The following is a 15441-nucleotide window of genomic DNA, read 5'->3' on the forward strand; positions in this document are numbered from 1 at the left end:
AGCAGTATACAGGGTCAGGTGTGCAGTATATAGCAGTATACAGGGAAGGTGTGCAGAATATAGCAGTATACAGGGCAGGTGTGCAGTATACAGCAGTATACAGGGTCAAGTGTACAGTATATAGCAGTATACAGGGACAAGTGTACAGTATATAGCAGTGTACAGGGTCAGTTGTGCAGTATATAGCAGTATACAGGGTCAGGTGTGCATTATATAGCAGTATACAGGGTCAGGTGTGCAGTATATAGCAGTATACAGGGTCAAGTGTACATTATATAGCAGTATACAGGGTCAAGTGTACATTATATAGCAGTATACAGGGTCAGGTGTGCAGTATATAGCAGTATACAGGGCAGGTGTGCAGTATATAGCAGTATACAGGGTCAAGTGTGCAGTATATAGCGGTATACAGGGCAGGTGAGCAGTATATAGCAGTATACAGGGCAGGTGTGCAGTATATAGCGGTATACAGGCCAGGTGTGCAGTATATAGCGGCATACAGGGCAGGTGCGCAGTATATAGCAGTATACAGGGTCAGGTGTGCAGTATATAGCGGTATACAGGGCAGGTGAGCAGTATATAGTGGTATACAGGGCAGGTTTGCAGTATATAGCGGTATACAGGGCAGGTGTGCAGTATATAGCAGTATACAGGGCAGGTGTGCAGGATATAGCGGTATACAGGGCAGGTGTGCAGTATATAACGGTATACAGGGCAGGTGCGCAGTATATAGCGGTATACAGGCAGGTGTGCAGTATATAGCGGTATACAGGGCAGGTGTGCAGTATATAGCGGTATACAGGGCAGGTGCGCAGAATATAGCAGTATCCAGGGTCAGGTGCGCAGTATATAGCAGTATACAGGGCAGGTGAGCAGTATATAGCAGTATCCAGGGTCAGGTGCGCAGTATATAGCAGTATACAGGGTTAGGTGCGCAGTATACAGGGCAGGTGTGCCGTATATAGCGGTATACAGGGCAGGTGTGCAGTATATAGCAGTATACAGGGCAGGTGTGCAGTATATAGCGGTATACAGGGCAGGTGCGCAGTATATAGCAGTATACAGGGCAGGTGTGCCGTATATAGCGGTATACAGGGCAGGTGTGCAGTATATAGCAGTATACAGGGCAGGTGTGCAGTATATAGCGGTATACAGGGCAGGTGCGCAGTATATAGCGGTATACAGCGTCAGGTCGGGCTCTCACCTATACACAGCTGGATGACATAGGCGTAGTAGGACCAGCACACGATGATGGAGATGAAGAGCACCGGGATCCAGTACAGACACCTCCTGCACCTTCTCTTCACGCTGCTAGGGCCGGACGGCGCCATCATCCAGCCGGGGCCTCGTCATGGGCGGAGAAGGTGAGGTGAGGTGCCCGCTGCTTGGTGCCCACAGTCCGGGCAATGCAGGAGCGGTGCGGTGTCCGGGTGTTTGTGTGTCCAGGCCCCGCCCCCGCTCCGCCCCCTCCCGCTCTTCTCCGCCATTCTCTGCAGCCTCTGCACTACTGGTGCCAGTGCCAGGGCTGGTGCTGGCAGACTGGCAGTGCCCACCTCACCCGCTCCACACCTACAGTGACACACGTTATGGGGCTTGTGGCGGTGAGGACTTATATAGGACTTTGGAAACTACTAACATAACAACTCCTGCTGATTCGGGCGGGTGATCAGGTACTTGTAGTCCCCGCGCAGTGGCTGACATGGCGCAGATCTGTGCAGGGTACAGGGAATGGTCGCAGCATGTCAGCCACACTTTCCTGTTCCCTGACTACATCTTCAGATAGGGCTTCAGTTGGCTGCACTCTGTCTGAAGTTGAGGTGCAGATCCTTGTAAGCCCGAGCGAATACAATCCAGTTACTTCATCGCACTCTCATAATTGTGGTAATATAAAGTGTAATTTATTAATACAGAATAAATCAAGAACAATTGATCAAACCAGAGGTGGGTGGCGTCACTATATTGAGACGTTTCGGCCTGAACTGGCCTTAATCAATTCAGTCGCTACTGTAAAAAGAAGAATAGGTGTATAAGTACAGGGTGGTATAAACAAGTACAATAATGTGGTCAAGTGACAGCTCATAAAATAATAAGACGATAACATTCCAATTTGTTAGGAGAGTACCTTCAATGCCCGAGATAGGGGGAGGGAAGAAGAGGGGAAGGAGCAGGGGAGAGAGACATCAGTACATATTAGTACATATTTCACACAATCATAGAGTAGTCATGATACAAAAAAACAAAATCTTTGCTTTCTGCTGGATGATATATATGTGAAGGATTTAGGCTGTGTTTTCAAGCAGGTTGGGCCCCTATGGAGGTAAGCTGTAGAGTAGAGGTAAAGTAACATTATAGGGTCTGGTCTTGCCAGAAAGAGTAAGGTGGTTATAAAAGGTACCTATTTGCAGTCCAGATGGTGCTGGCTTGGGTGAGTCTAAGGGAGCTGGGACAGTGAGTATCGGTCATATAGTAATAGAACATGTGTACAAGGAATACATGCGGTCATTAGAAAGTCATAAACTTACTTATGGGAACCGGTATATATCCGGTAACAGGGCTCGGCTGGCAGTGGTGGACAGCGGCGCTGGCTGCGCCTAGCTTCTGAGAGGCCGTGGATTGTAAGTGGAGGGGCGCTCTTTTTAAAAGTCTGCGCTATCGCTGGACCGGAAGGGGCGAGCCGCCGGATATGGCGTAGGTGTGCCCAGAAGGTTACTATGGGTACCAGGTAAACAATGGGTCATGCAGCGTCCATTTGATCGCCGGGCCGGGAGTGGCTGGCCGCCGGACATGGCAAGAGCGTGCATAGAGGGTTGCTATGGGGATCAGTAAAGCAGTGGGCCCTGCCGCGCCTGCGCAGTGTGTGTGATGTGTGTGTCACAGCGCTCGTGCGATGTGCAGGATATTAAATAAGACTGTAGGAGGGGTGCCACAAGTGCACTGGTATAGAGTATGGTAGTCAAAAGTATGGAAGGAGTAGGATAACAGTCAGATAAACATATGGGACTAGTAGGTGGCAGGATTCAAGTAGACTTATAGGAGGAGCGCCACTGGTGTACTAGTGTAGAATATGGTGGGCATATGTATAGAGGGATGATTGCATATATCCAGGAAGTGGAACTACAGTCAGATGGGAAGGGGGATATGGTGTTATTGATCGGGGTAGATTGAGGCTGGTAGGTGATGTTATGGGGACTGGGATTACCAAGCTACTTACCCCAAGAGAGGTGGTGGATCATAGTGTCCGTAAGGGAGGGAAATACATATGATTATTTACATTAGTTAATCCAATCCATTTCCCTATTTAGACCCTTTGGGGAAAGTGTCTGTAGGGTATAAATCCAGTACGCCTCGCGATCCTTCAGTGCCCTAATATGATTACCTCCCCTCCTATGTCTAGGGACATGTTCTATAACCTGGAAGCGTAGTTGCGCTACGGAGTGTTTAAATTTGGTAAAGTGATCTGGTAATGGGAGCCAGTTTTTACCATAGCGGATCGTGGATTTGTGGCTGGCGATGCGATCCCTTATGTTTGGCGTTGTCTCACCTACGTAGAGCAGGCCGTATGGACACTTGATTACATACACAACGAAGTTCGAGTCGCATGTATAAAACCCTTTGATTGGGTAACTTTTTCCCGTCCTGGGGTGCGTGACAGTATCAGATTTTGTTATATTTGAACAAACTGCACAGCTAAGGCAGGGGAAGGTACCGTGTCTCCTTGCGCTGAGGAGGCGTTGTGTGGCGGTGACCTGGGAACTGCCTAGGTCAGCCTTGATGATTTTATCTCTGATGTTGGGAGCTCTTCTAGTACACATGAGGGCCGGATTAGAGAATGGAGGAATATCTGGGTAGGCTCTGGAGAGTAATGGCCAGAGACTGCTATCCTACTCCTTCCATACTTTTGCCTACCTACCATACTCTATACCAGTGCACTTGTGGCACCCCTCCTACAGTCTTATTAATATCCTGCACATCGCACGAGCGCTGTGACACACACATGACACACACTGCGCAGGTGCTGCAGGGCCCACTGCTTTACTGATCCCCATAGCAACCCTCTATGCACGCTCTTGCCATATCCGGCGGCCCACCCCTTCCGGTTCAGCGATCACACGGACGCTACAGGACCCACTGTGTATCTGGTCACCATAACAACCTGTTATGATCTGCAACATGAACTAAGGAAAGATGGGGAAGGCTGTCCCTACAGTAAGACTAAGCTGAATCCCTACGATGTAGCGGGCTGCCTGTTCCGAGCGAACAGACCCGCCTTAGTCCTCGGCTAGTCTGAACGAAGACCTATAGCATAAAGGGAGGGGTCCCTAAAAGAACTAAGCACTGGAACAAAAAATGGGACACCTCCTAAACAGAGAAGTAGTTGCAGAACACAAAAAGACAAACTGACAAAAAGGTACTAGAGGTCCCAGAAGGACCAAGCGAACTGACAGAGAAATGCACAGAAGCACCTGACTAGAGAAACAGTCAAACACTGAAGTCCAGCACAGCCAAAAGGGCGGAGATGGAATATAAAGGCAGATGGTCACGTGACCACAAAACACAAGACGGAAAAAACAAACAGGAGGGTTCTAACAGTACCCCCTCTTTTATGAGGATCCTCCAGGCCTATCCGGAAATCTCTTGCGGTAAGCTTTAACAAGCCTAGGAGCAGAGACATCATCCCTCCTTACCCAGGAGTTGTCTTCGGGACCGAAACCCTTCCTGGAGACGAGATACTGTAATCTCCCTCTATGCCATCTAGAATTCAAGATACGAAAAATTTCACATTCGCCGTCTTCCACCACAGGAGGAACTGTGACAGTGGCTTCCCTATCCGATACATCAGCCTTTTTCAACAAGGAAACATGAAACACAGGATTAATCTGCCAGGAAGTAGGGACATCCAACCTAACAGCAGACGGGTTAACAACCTGAAGCACTTTAAATGGACCCACAAACTTAGGACCCAGTTTTTTAGAGGGTATCCTCAACCGCAGGTTCTTCGAGGACAACCAAACCATGTCACCCACAGTAAACAAAACCTCCTTACGTTTCCTGTCAAAATACTTCTTGGACTTCTTGTTAGCCTCTTGAAGGTTGCAACGTACATTAGTCCAAACTCTCTCCAAATCACCGGAAAAATTCTCCTCCTCCGGCACCGCCGACCCAAATCACCGGAAAAATTCTCCTCCTCCGGCACCGCCGACCCCAATTTGGAGAACGAACTAAAAGACGGATGTCTCCCAGTACAATAAAAAAAAGGAGAACACCCGGCAGAGGAGGATGTATGATTGTTAAGAGCAAATTCTGCGAGAGGCAGAATCTCAGACCACACCTCTTGATTGTCCGCCACAAAACAGCGCAAAAACTGTTCAACATCCTGGTTCTTTCTTTCAGTCTGTCCATTAGACTCAGGATGATAACCAGACGAAAATGACAAATGGACTCCCAACCTGTCACAAAAAGCACGCCAAAAGCGAGCCACAAACTGAGGTCCTCTATCAGAAACAATATCCGTGGGAACGCCATGGAGCTTGACAATCTCCTTAACAAACGCCTTAGCGAGTGTCTTGGCGCAGGGCAACTTAATGAATGGAACCAAATGACACATCTTACTAAAACGGTCTACGACCACTCAGATGACAGTAAAACCCTCGGACACAGGAAGATCAGTAATAAAATCCATTGTGAGATGCGTCCAAGGCGCACTAGGAACCTCCAGAGGGCAAAGTCACCCCGCAGCAGGAGTATGTGAAGCCTTTGACCTAGCACACACAGTACATTGACGCACCCACTTGTTGACTTCATTCTGCCATCCAGGCCACCAAAAACTGCGACTGATAAGTCTCTTAGTCTCCGAAATTTCTGGATGACCTGCCAACCGAGACTCATGACACTCCACAAACAAATCTCTCATAAAGGCTCCAGGCACAAGCAACCTCCCATGGTGAGTGTTAGATGGAGCATCATCTTGAGCTTTCAGAATCCCATTCTCCAACACGGAGTCCAATGCCGCCACCACAACTCCTTTCTGTAAAATGTTCTCCTTCTCCTTGGCACCGACCGTAGGAGAGAAGCTGTGAGATAAAGCTTCGGCTTTAGTATTCTTAGTACCAGGGATATAGGTAACAGAAAAATGAAACCGAGAAAAAAAAAGTGCTCACCTAGCTTGACGGGCATTCAAAAAATGACGCTAATGTTCAAACGCGAGTTTAATAGCCAGCAACTCCCGATTTCCAACATCATAATTCAGTTCGGTTTCCGAAATTTTTTTCAAAAAGAAGGCACAAGGATGTACTCCACCTTTGTTCTCCTGAGACAAAACTGCTCCGACCTCGACCAAAAAAGGCTTGGTCTCATCAGGCTGCATAAGGATAGGGGCAGAACTGAACCTCTCTTTGAGATACTCAAACGCTTCAATGGCCTCAGTAGTCCACTGGGCCGTATTCGCACCTTTCCTGGTGAGATCGGTTAGAGGTTTAACAATTACAGAAAAATTCTTAATGAATTTCCTGTAATAATTGGCAAAACCCAAAAATATCTGTATAGATTTCAAACCAATAGACCTAGGCCATTCCTGCACAGCCTGAACCTTCACAGGGTCCATCTCAAAGCCCTCGCTGGAGACAATGTAGCCCAAAAAAGTAATTTTCTGAACAGCGAACTCACATTTCTCCAGCTTAGCGAAGAGTGAATTATCACTCAATAACTGCAAAACTTCACGTACACTCTGTCAATGGGACTCTGGATCTGGTGAATAAATCAAAATGTCATCCAAATACACAACCACATTCTTACCAATCAAAGGTCTCAGGATGTCATTAATAAGGTTCTGAAAAAATGCAGGTGCATCACCAGATTCCCAAAATGACCTACCGGAGTGTTAAAGGCAGTTTTCCATTCATCACCCTCCTTCACTCGTAACAAATTGTATGCCCCCGAAGATCAATTTTAGAGAACCACTTGGCCCCCACTAACTGGTTAAACAAGTCAGGAATTAACGGCAATGGGTAGGAATTGCGTATGGTAATCTTATTAACCCCTTAAGCCCCGGAGCATATTTTCGTTTTTGCATTTTCGGTTTTGCTCCCCTTGTTCCCAGAGCCATAGCGTTTTTATTTTTTGGTCAATATGGCCATGTGAGGGCTTATTTTTTGCAGGACGAGTTGTACTTTTCAACGCCATTACTAGTTTTACCATATCCTGTACGGGAAAACGGGAAAAAAATTCCAAGTGCGGTAAAATTGCAAAAAAAGTGCAATACCACAGTTGTTTTTTATTTATTTTTTTTACCACGTTCACTGAATGCTAAAACTGACCTGCCCTTTTTATTCTACAGGTCATTACGAGTTCATAGACACCAAACATGTATAGGTTCTTTTATATTTAAGTGGTGAAAAAAAATTCCAAAATTTGGTAAAAAAAAAAATAAAAAAATAGCGCCATTTTCTAAGACCCGTAGCGTCTCCATTTTTCGTGATCTGGGGCTGGTTGATGGCTTATTTTTTGCGCGCCGGGCTGACGTTTTTATTAATAACATTTGGGGTAGATCCGATGTTTTGATCGCCCGTTATTGCATTTTATTGCAATTTTGCGGCGACCAAAAAACGTAATTCTGGCGTTTAGAATTTTTTTCTCGTTACGCCGTTTACCGATCGGATTAATTCTTTTTTTATATTGATAGATCGGGCGATTCTGAACGCGGCGATACCAAATATGTGTATGTGGGTTTTTTTTTTATATATTTTATTTTGAATGGGGCGAAAGGGGGGTGATTTAAACTTTTATATATTTTTATTTTTTTTTATATTTTTAAAAACTTTTTTTTTTTACTTTTTGCATGCTTCTATAGTCTCCATAGGAGACTAGAAGCAGCAACTATCCAATCGCCTCTGCTACATACAGGGGACGAGCAGGTCCCCTGCATGCAGCAGAAATGGTCCTGTGCTATGAGCGCCGACCACTAGGTGGCGCTCATAGCAACAAGATCATGACAACCACAGGCGTCTGCTGCAGACCCTGGGTTGTCATGCACGCCCATCGGCGACCCGCGATCACGTGACGGGGTCGCCGGTGGGCGGGGCTTATGACGCGCTACCCGGAAGCGCGCGTTAAATGATGCTGTCGGAGATTGACAGCAGCATTTAACATGTTAACAGCCGCGGGTGGATCGCGATTCCACCCGCGGCTGTTGCGGGCACATGTCAGCTGTAAGAATCAGCTGACATGTGCTCCGTTCAGTGAGGGCTCAGCGCAGCAGCCCTCACTGAACGGGGGGATCGCAAATATGCGTACTAATACGTCCCCGGTAAGTAAGGGGTTAATTTCACGAAAATCCAGACATGGACGTAAACCCTCGTTTTTTTTTTTTAACAAAGAAAAATCCAACTGCCACAGGCGACTTAGAAGGTCTAATGTGACCAGCAGCCAGACTAGTCTGTATGTACTCCTCCAAGGCCTTTCTTTCAGGGATAGTCAGATTAAACAAGCGACTCTCGGGAAGAGTAGCTCCCGGAACAAACTCAATGGCGCAATCATAATCCCTATGAGGAGGTAAAACTTGCGACTTCTCTGAAAAAACCCTCCAAAAATCTTGAATAGGTACCGGTAATTCCCCTTTTTCCACAGCCGCAATGCAACCGTTACAACATTTATCATAGCACTTCAGACGCCAAGACTTAATCACATTAGTAGACCAGTCCAGTAAAGGATTGTGCAGTTTTAACCAAGGCAATCCTAGAACAACCGAAGAGGGTAAAATATCTAAAACAACCAAGTCCAAAATTTCTTGGTGAACTCCATTGATAGTGAGGGGAAATGCAGCAACCTTGTGAGTAATACATTTCAAGGGAGTGTTATCAATTGCAATCACAGAAATAGGTGATGACAAAGGTTTGGATTTCAATTTAAGTTTTTCCAAAAACCCTTTAAGTGTTGAACCACAATCCACAAATACCTGAAATTCAATCAAATCTCCCTGCAAAGTAGTACTCCCAGAAAGAAATACTCCTGCAGAGCGTAAACAAGCTATACGGGTGCAACTGACCTTTTTTTTTCTTTACTTAAACGAAGCTCACAATACTTAATCAAATGGTCAGCTTTACCACAATAAAGACACAATCCCTCGGCGAACCTCCGGTCTCTTTCCTGAGAGCGGAGTGACATCGCCCCAACCTCCATCGGTTCTCCGCCATCTGAGCAGATTTTCTGGGGACTAGGAACTGACATTACAGGAGTCTTTGCCTCATTAGGCCTGAACCTCAGCCTCCTGTCCACATGAACAGCTAATTGCATGGCATCCTGCAAAGTCTCAGGTGCAGAGAATGCAATTAGCAGATCCTTAACCCTTTCACTCAGACCAGCAAGAAATAAACATTTCAGAGCAGGATCATTCCATTTAACTTCTGAGGCCCATCTCCTGAAGTGTGTGCAATAATTTTCAACATCACCTGACCTCTGATTCAAACGCCTGAGTTCTGCCTCAGCAGATGAGATTCGATCAGGATCGTCATATAATAGCCCCATAGCAGAAAAAAATTCTTCAACAGACCTTAAACACCGATCATTAGGTTGGAGAGAAAAGGCCCACCCCTGTGGTTCATTGCACAAAAGTGACATAATAAAACCAATGCGCTGTGATTCATTCCCAGAGGACCTTGGTCTCAAACGAAGATATAACAAGCATTTTTAAAGGAAAAAAGATCTTGCTGTTTACCATTAAAAAACATCAGGCATTCCTACCTTGGTTTCGACAAAATGCGCTCCAGAACAGCTACTCATGTGTTGCTGAAGCTCGGCCACCTCCAGAGACAATCCCTGCAGGCGTTGAGCCAAATCCTGGATGGAAACCATACTGATCCCCAAATTTCTTTCCTTTTAGTTTTTTTGGGCTGGACTTACTGTTATAATCTGCAACATGAGCTAAGGAAAGATGGCGAAGGCTGTCCCTACAGTAAGACTAAGCTGAATCCCTACGATGTAGCGGGCTGCCTGTTCCTAGCGAACAGACCCGCCTTAGTCCTCGGCTTGTCTGAACGCAGACCTATAGCATAAAGGGAGGGGTCCCTAAAAGAACTAAGGACTGGGACAAAAATGGGACACCTCCTAAACAGAGAAGTAGTTGCAGAACACAAAAAGACAAACTGACAAAAAGGTATTAGAGGTCCCAGAAGGACCAAACGAACTGACAGAGAAAGGCACAGAAGCACCTGGCTAGAGAAACAGTCAAACACTGAAGTCCAGCACAGCCAAAAGGGCAGAGCTGGAATATAAAGGCAGATGGTCACCTGACCGCAAAACACAAGATGGAAAAAACAAACAGGAGGGTTCTAACACAACCTTCTGGGCACACGTACGCCATATACGGCGGCCCGCCCCTTCCGGTCCGGCGATAGCGCGGACTTTTAAAAAGAGCGCCCCTCCACGACCAATCCACGGCCTCTCAGAAGCTAGGCGCAGCCAGCGCCGCTGTTCACCACTGCCAGCCGAGCCCTGTTACCGGATATATACCAGTTCCCATACGTAAGTTTATGACTTTCTAATGACCGCATGTATTCCTTGTACACATGTTCTATTACTATATGACCGATACTCACTGTCCCATCTCCCTTAGACTCACCCAAGCCAGCACCATCTGGACCACAAAGAGGTACCTTTTATAACCACCTTACTCTTTCTGGCAAGATCAGACACTATAATGTTACTTTACCTCTACTCTACAGCTTACCTCCATAGGGGCCCAACCTGCTTGAAAACACTGCCTAAATCCTTCACATATATATCATCCAGCAGAAAGCAAGGCTTTTGTTTTTTTGTATCATGACTACTCTATGATTGTGTGAAATATGTACTAATATGTACTGATGTCTCTCTCCCCTGCTCCTTCCCCTCTTCTTCCCTCCCCCTCCCCTATCTCGGGCATTGAAGGTACTCTCCTAACAAATTGGAATGTTATCGTCTTATTATTTTATGTACTGTCACTTGACCACATTATTGTACTTGTTTATACCACCCTGTACTTATACACCTATTCTTCTTTTTACAGTAGCGACTGAATTGATTAAGGCCAGTTCAGGCCGAAACGTCTCAATATAGTGACGCCACCCACCTTTGGTTTGATCAATTGTCTTGATTTATGCTGTATTAATAAATTACACTTTATATTACCACAATTATGAGAGTGCGATGAAGTAACTTGATTGTACGTCTTACTTCAGTCTCTGCCTCATGTCTGAACATGGCCGTACAGGTATCATCCAGTACAGGAGAAACTTTGGGAGACAGAGGCCGCAAACCCCAAACCATATTCTGGATGGAGCCTCTGCTGCTCCTACAGGGGACCACCCGAAACCCACTCTGGGACCACCCTGAGAAAGTGGTGTTGGTGGTAATTCCATCCCTTTCCCCAAGGACATCCCCAAATTATCCAGAATTGTTTCCACAAACTTGGGACAGTTCTGCAAATCTGGGACTGTTGGCAGGTGCCAGCCCCCTCTATTCTGAATCCAACATTAAAGGGTTATTGCCGAAGCAGAGTGTGACCCCATCTTTGATGAATGGGGGGACCTACAGCCGGACCCCTACTGTTCATGAGCGTATAGGGGCTGAGGAGCGAAGCCTTGTACCCTGCTCAGTGAATATGGCCCTGCACGGCCGGGTGATGGTAACACCTGTCTGCAGGGGAAAACTGATGGGGGTGCAGTGTTGATCACCGTGGCCCCCTCATTCTCAAGACGTGGACATGATAGCTTATCGTGGCTTTATGGCAGCATTGACTATGATGGAAATAACCTTTTCCTTTACAGATCAGATCCCCAATTAATTCAGAGCGTATAACAGACATAGACTAGATCCCAAATTTAAAGGGGGTTTTAACCTCCCAATTTATTTATTTTTTTTTTTACAAAAAAAGGAATCAGCAGGCTCTGAAAAGAAAGGAGGTGGAAGCACTGAGCGGCACTGCTCACCCCATAGTACTACAAGTCCCACACCTCCTGCTCCATAGCCCTAGAATAAAGCATGAAAGGACCCACATGGCGAAAGCCAATAACCTTTTCCTCTTTTTGGCAGGGTGCAGGAAACCTTACATTTATGGGCTGCTTGTTGCAGTACAGAGACTATCTGGTCTACACTAAGTATTTTATACCCCTGGACAGTGGTAAAACGTAAAGCTCGTGGGCCCCAATGCAAAAGCTACAATGGGGCCCCAACTATTGCAAGTCTTTAATAGTATTGGTCTTTTCATGTGGGCCAAAGACACCTTTTCGGCTCCGTAGGCTCCAGGGCCCAAGTGCGTTTGCAACATTGTTATGTCATGTGAACAATGCAGCTGAGCATTAATAAACTGCAGCCGATCTGGTTGCAGCGCTCATGTGGCATAACAGTATCACGTGTGTGCTGGGAGATCCAGCACCGACAATGCTAGAATGGCACTGCCGCTGGAGGTTAGTATACATTTTTATTTTCTATGGAGCACTGAATTGATTAAGCAGGGGATGTCCAGTAGTGGGCAACCTCTTTAAAGAGGTTGTCCACTACTTTATCATTGATGACCTATCCTCAGGATAGACCAACACTTTTTTTTGGAGAGCACCACCCTATCTAATGGGGATCTACATGCAGTGTGCCCTAAAGACACTGTATATCAACAAAAAAAAAAAAGAGGTACACTATGTTCGCAGTGATCACCTAAAATTCTAAAGATTCGTTATAAATATATATATGTTTTTATTTCATATCCACAATTGCTTAAACACCCAAAAACAAACCTAAAACACAAGTAAAAAACTCAGTGGCATGCGTCCCACTGAGTGATGACCCTTTCACTGTATATTTCCTCCCATTTCATAAAGAACATGATAATTTATACCCAAGGGTTGTCTCTGATGGTCAATGCATTATAATCACTGTACAATGTTCACAAAAATATCATGATTATATAAGAGTTAGCATCTATTGCACTTCCCCTGAATACAATACATACTTAATTTAGACTACCTTAATCTCTATTGCACTTGTCCTCAATACAATATGTAGTTTGTTTAGACCACCTATTGTCTCTTGCAATCCCTTGCAATCGTTGCAATTAACAGAAATATTATATTGTTATTATATAAGGATCAACGTCTATCAAACATGCCCACAGTTCAATATCTCATTTATTTAAACCCCCTATCTGTATATTAACCTGAGATCCCTTGGATCCCTTGAACATAGTGTACCTCTTTTTTCTTTTTGTTGATATATGAGAATATATTTACTTTTCAAAAGAAAAATATTTGACTTTCTTGCATTCATTAGAGTGAAAAGTGAGACAAACATTGAATACATAACAGGCAAGTGTCATGACTTGCGATCACATTGGCACATTAGTGTGACATGACGCACATCCTCTCCTTATGGTGTCTTCATGCAGAATTGCGCCCCTAAGGAATATCCACATGAATACTTTTCCCCTTAAAGAAGCACTCCTCCCATCAAAATGTTTATACTCTTAATACAGTGCTCAAAAAATAAAGGGAACACTAAAATACCACATTCTAGATATCACTGAATGAAATATTGCAGTTGCAAATCTTTATTCATTACATAGTGGAATGTGTTGAGAACAATAAAACATAAAAATTATCAATATAAATCAAAATACTCAAAATCAAAGAGTAAAATCATATTACAGGCTGATCCAACGTCAGTGGAAATGCTTCAAGACAAGGAAATGAAGCTCAGTATTGTGTGTGGCCTCCATGTGCCTGTATGACCTCCCTACAATGCCTGGGCATGCTCCTGATGAGGTTGCGGATGGTCTCCTGTGGGATCTCCTCCCAGACCTGGACTAAAGCATCCGCCAACTCCTGGACAGTCTGTGGTGCAATGTGACGTTGGTGGATGGAGCGAGACATGATGTCCCAGATGTGCTCAATCGGATTCAGGTCTGGGGAACGGGAGGTCTGGGGAACGGGCGGGCCAGTCCATAGCTTCAATGCCTTCATCATGCAGAAACTGCTGACACACTTCAGCCACATGAGACCTAGTATTGTCCTGCATTAGGAGGAACCCAGGGCCAACCGCACCAGCATATGGTCTCACAATGGATTTGAGCAGCTCATCTCGGTACCTAATCGCAGTCAGGGTACCTCTGGCGAGCACATGGAGGGCTGTGCGGCCCTCCAAAGAAATGCCACCCCACACCATTACTGACCCACTGCCAAATTGGTTATGCTGGAGGATGTTGCAGGCAGCAGAACGTTCTCCATGGCGTCTCCATACTCTGTCACGTCTGTCACATGTGCTCAGTGTGAACCTGCTCTCATCCATGCAGAGCACAGGGCGCCAATGTCGAATCTGCCAATCTTGGTGTTCTCTGGTGTTCTGCATGGTGTTGGGCTGTAAGCACAACACCCACTTGTGGACCTCGGGCCCTCATACCACCCTCATGGAGTCTGTTTCTGACAGTTTGAGCAGACACATGGATGTTAGTGGCCTGCTGGAGGTCATTTTTCAGGGCTGTGGCACTGGTCCTCCTGTTCCTCCTTGCACAAAGGAGGGGGTAGCGGTCCTGCTGCTGGATTATTGCCCTCCTACGGCCCCCTGCATGTCTCCTGGTGTACTGGCCTGTCACCTGGTATCTGCTCCATGCTCTGGACACTGTGCTGACAGACCCAGCAAACCTACTTGCCACAGCTCGCACTGATGTGCCATCCTGGATAAGCTGCACTACCTAAGCAACTTCTGTGGGATGTACTATAGACACCACCACATGCTACTGTATCTCTAGAGGTGAGAGCAATGACGAAATGCAAAAGTGACCAAAACAACAGCCAAAAAGGATGAGAACAGAGAAATGGTCTGTGGTCACCAACTGCAGAACCGCTCCTTCATAGGGGATATCTTGCTAATTGCCTATCATTTCTACCAGTTGTCTGTTCCATCTGCACAACAGCAGGAGAAATTGATTCACAATCAGAGCTGCTTCATAACTGGACAGGTAGATTTCACAGAAGTGTTATTGACTTGGAGTTACATTGTGTTGTTTAAGTGTTCCCTTTATTTTTTTGAGCAGTGTATATTGCATTCATCATATTATATAGCACTGTTTACTTACAATTGCTCATTTTGCCTTTCTACATAGTTAATTCTTCTGTTTTCCATTAGGTCTATGACAAAATGAGGAATTGTAAGTACACAGTGCTATATAATATGATGATTGCAATATATTAAGAGGATAAAAGCTTTGATGGCAGCGTTTCTTTAACTATCACATTATGACTTCAGTTTACTGTACTCTCTGTTGATGTTTGCATCACTTTTTGTTGCAGATGAATGTGGGAAAGTCATATATGCTATTGAAAAGCACTTGTGTCCATGCATCTATGTTCTGCATGGTGGAGAGGGTCCTCAGCTTTGTAGTGGGGTCCCATAGTTACTAGATAGGGCTCTGATACTGACCAT

The 15441-nt window shown here is 45.6% G+C and overlaps 1 protein-coding gene across 1 annotated transcript in view; it reads right to left on the minus strand.

Moving 5' to 3' along the window:
* Nucleotides 1–1471, minus strand: part of ZDHHC2 (zDHHC palmitoyltransferase 2) — a 125411-nt gene extending 123940 nt beyond the window's left edge. Inside the window, exon 1 of the mRNA XM_073645413.1 lies at nucleotides 1205–1471. Within this exon, the coding sequence (XP_073501514.1) occupies nucleotides 1205–1334 (130 nt within the window). The 5' untranslated portion in view covers nucleotides 1335–1471. The remainder of the gene's footprint in view (nucleotides 1–1204) is intronic.
* Between the last annotated feature and the right edge of the window lie 13970 nt (nucleotides 1472–15441).

Source organism: Phyllobates terribilis, unplaced genomic scaffold, assembly GCF_046119375.1.
Source record: "Phyllobates terribilis strain yellow unplaced genomic scaffold, ASM4611937v1 Scaffold_1__5_contigs__length_1240528914, whole genome shotgun sequence".
Lineage (NCBI taxonomy): Eukaryota > Metazoa > Chordata > Amphibia > Anura > Dendrobatidae > Phyllobates > Phyllobates terribilis.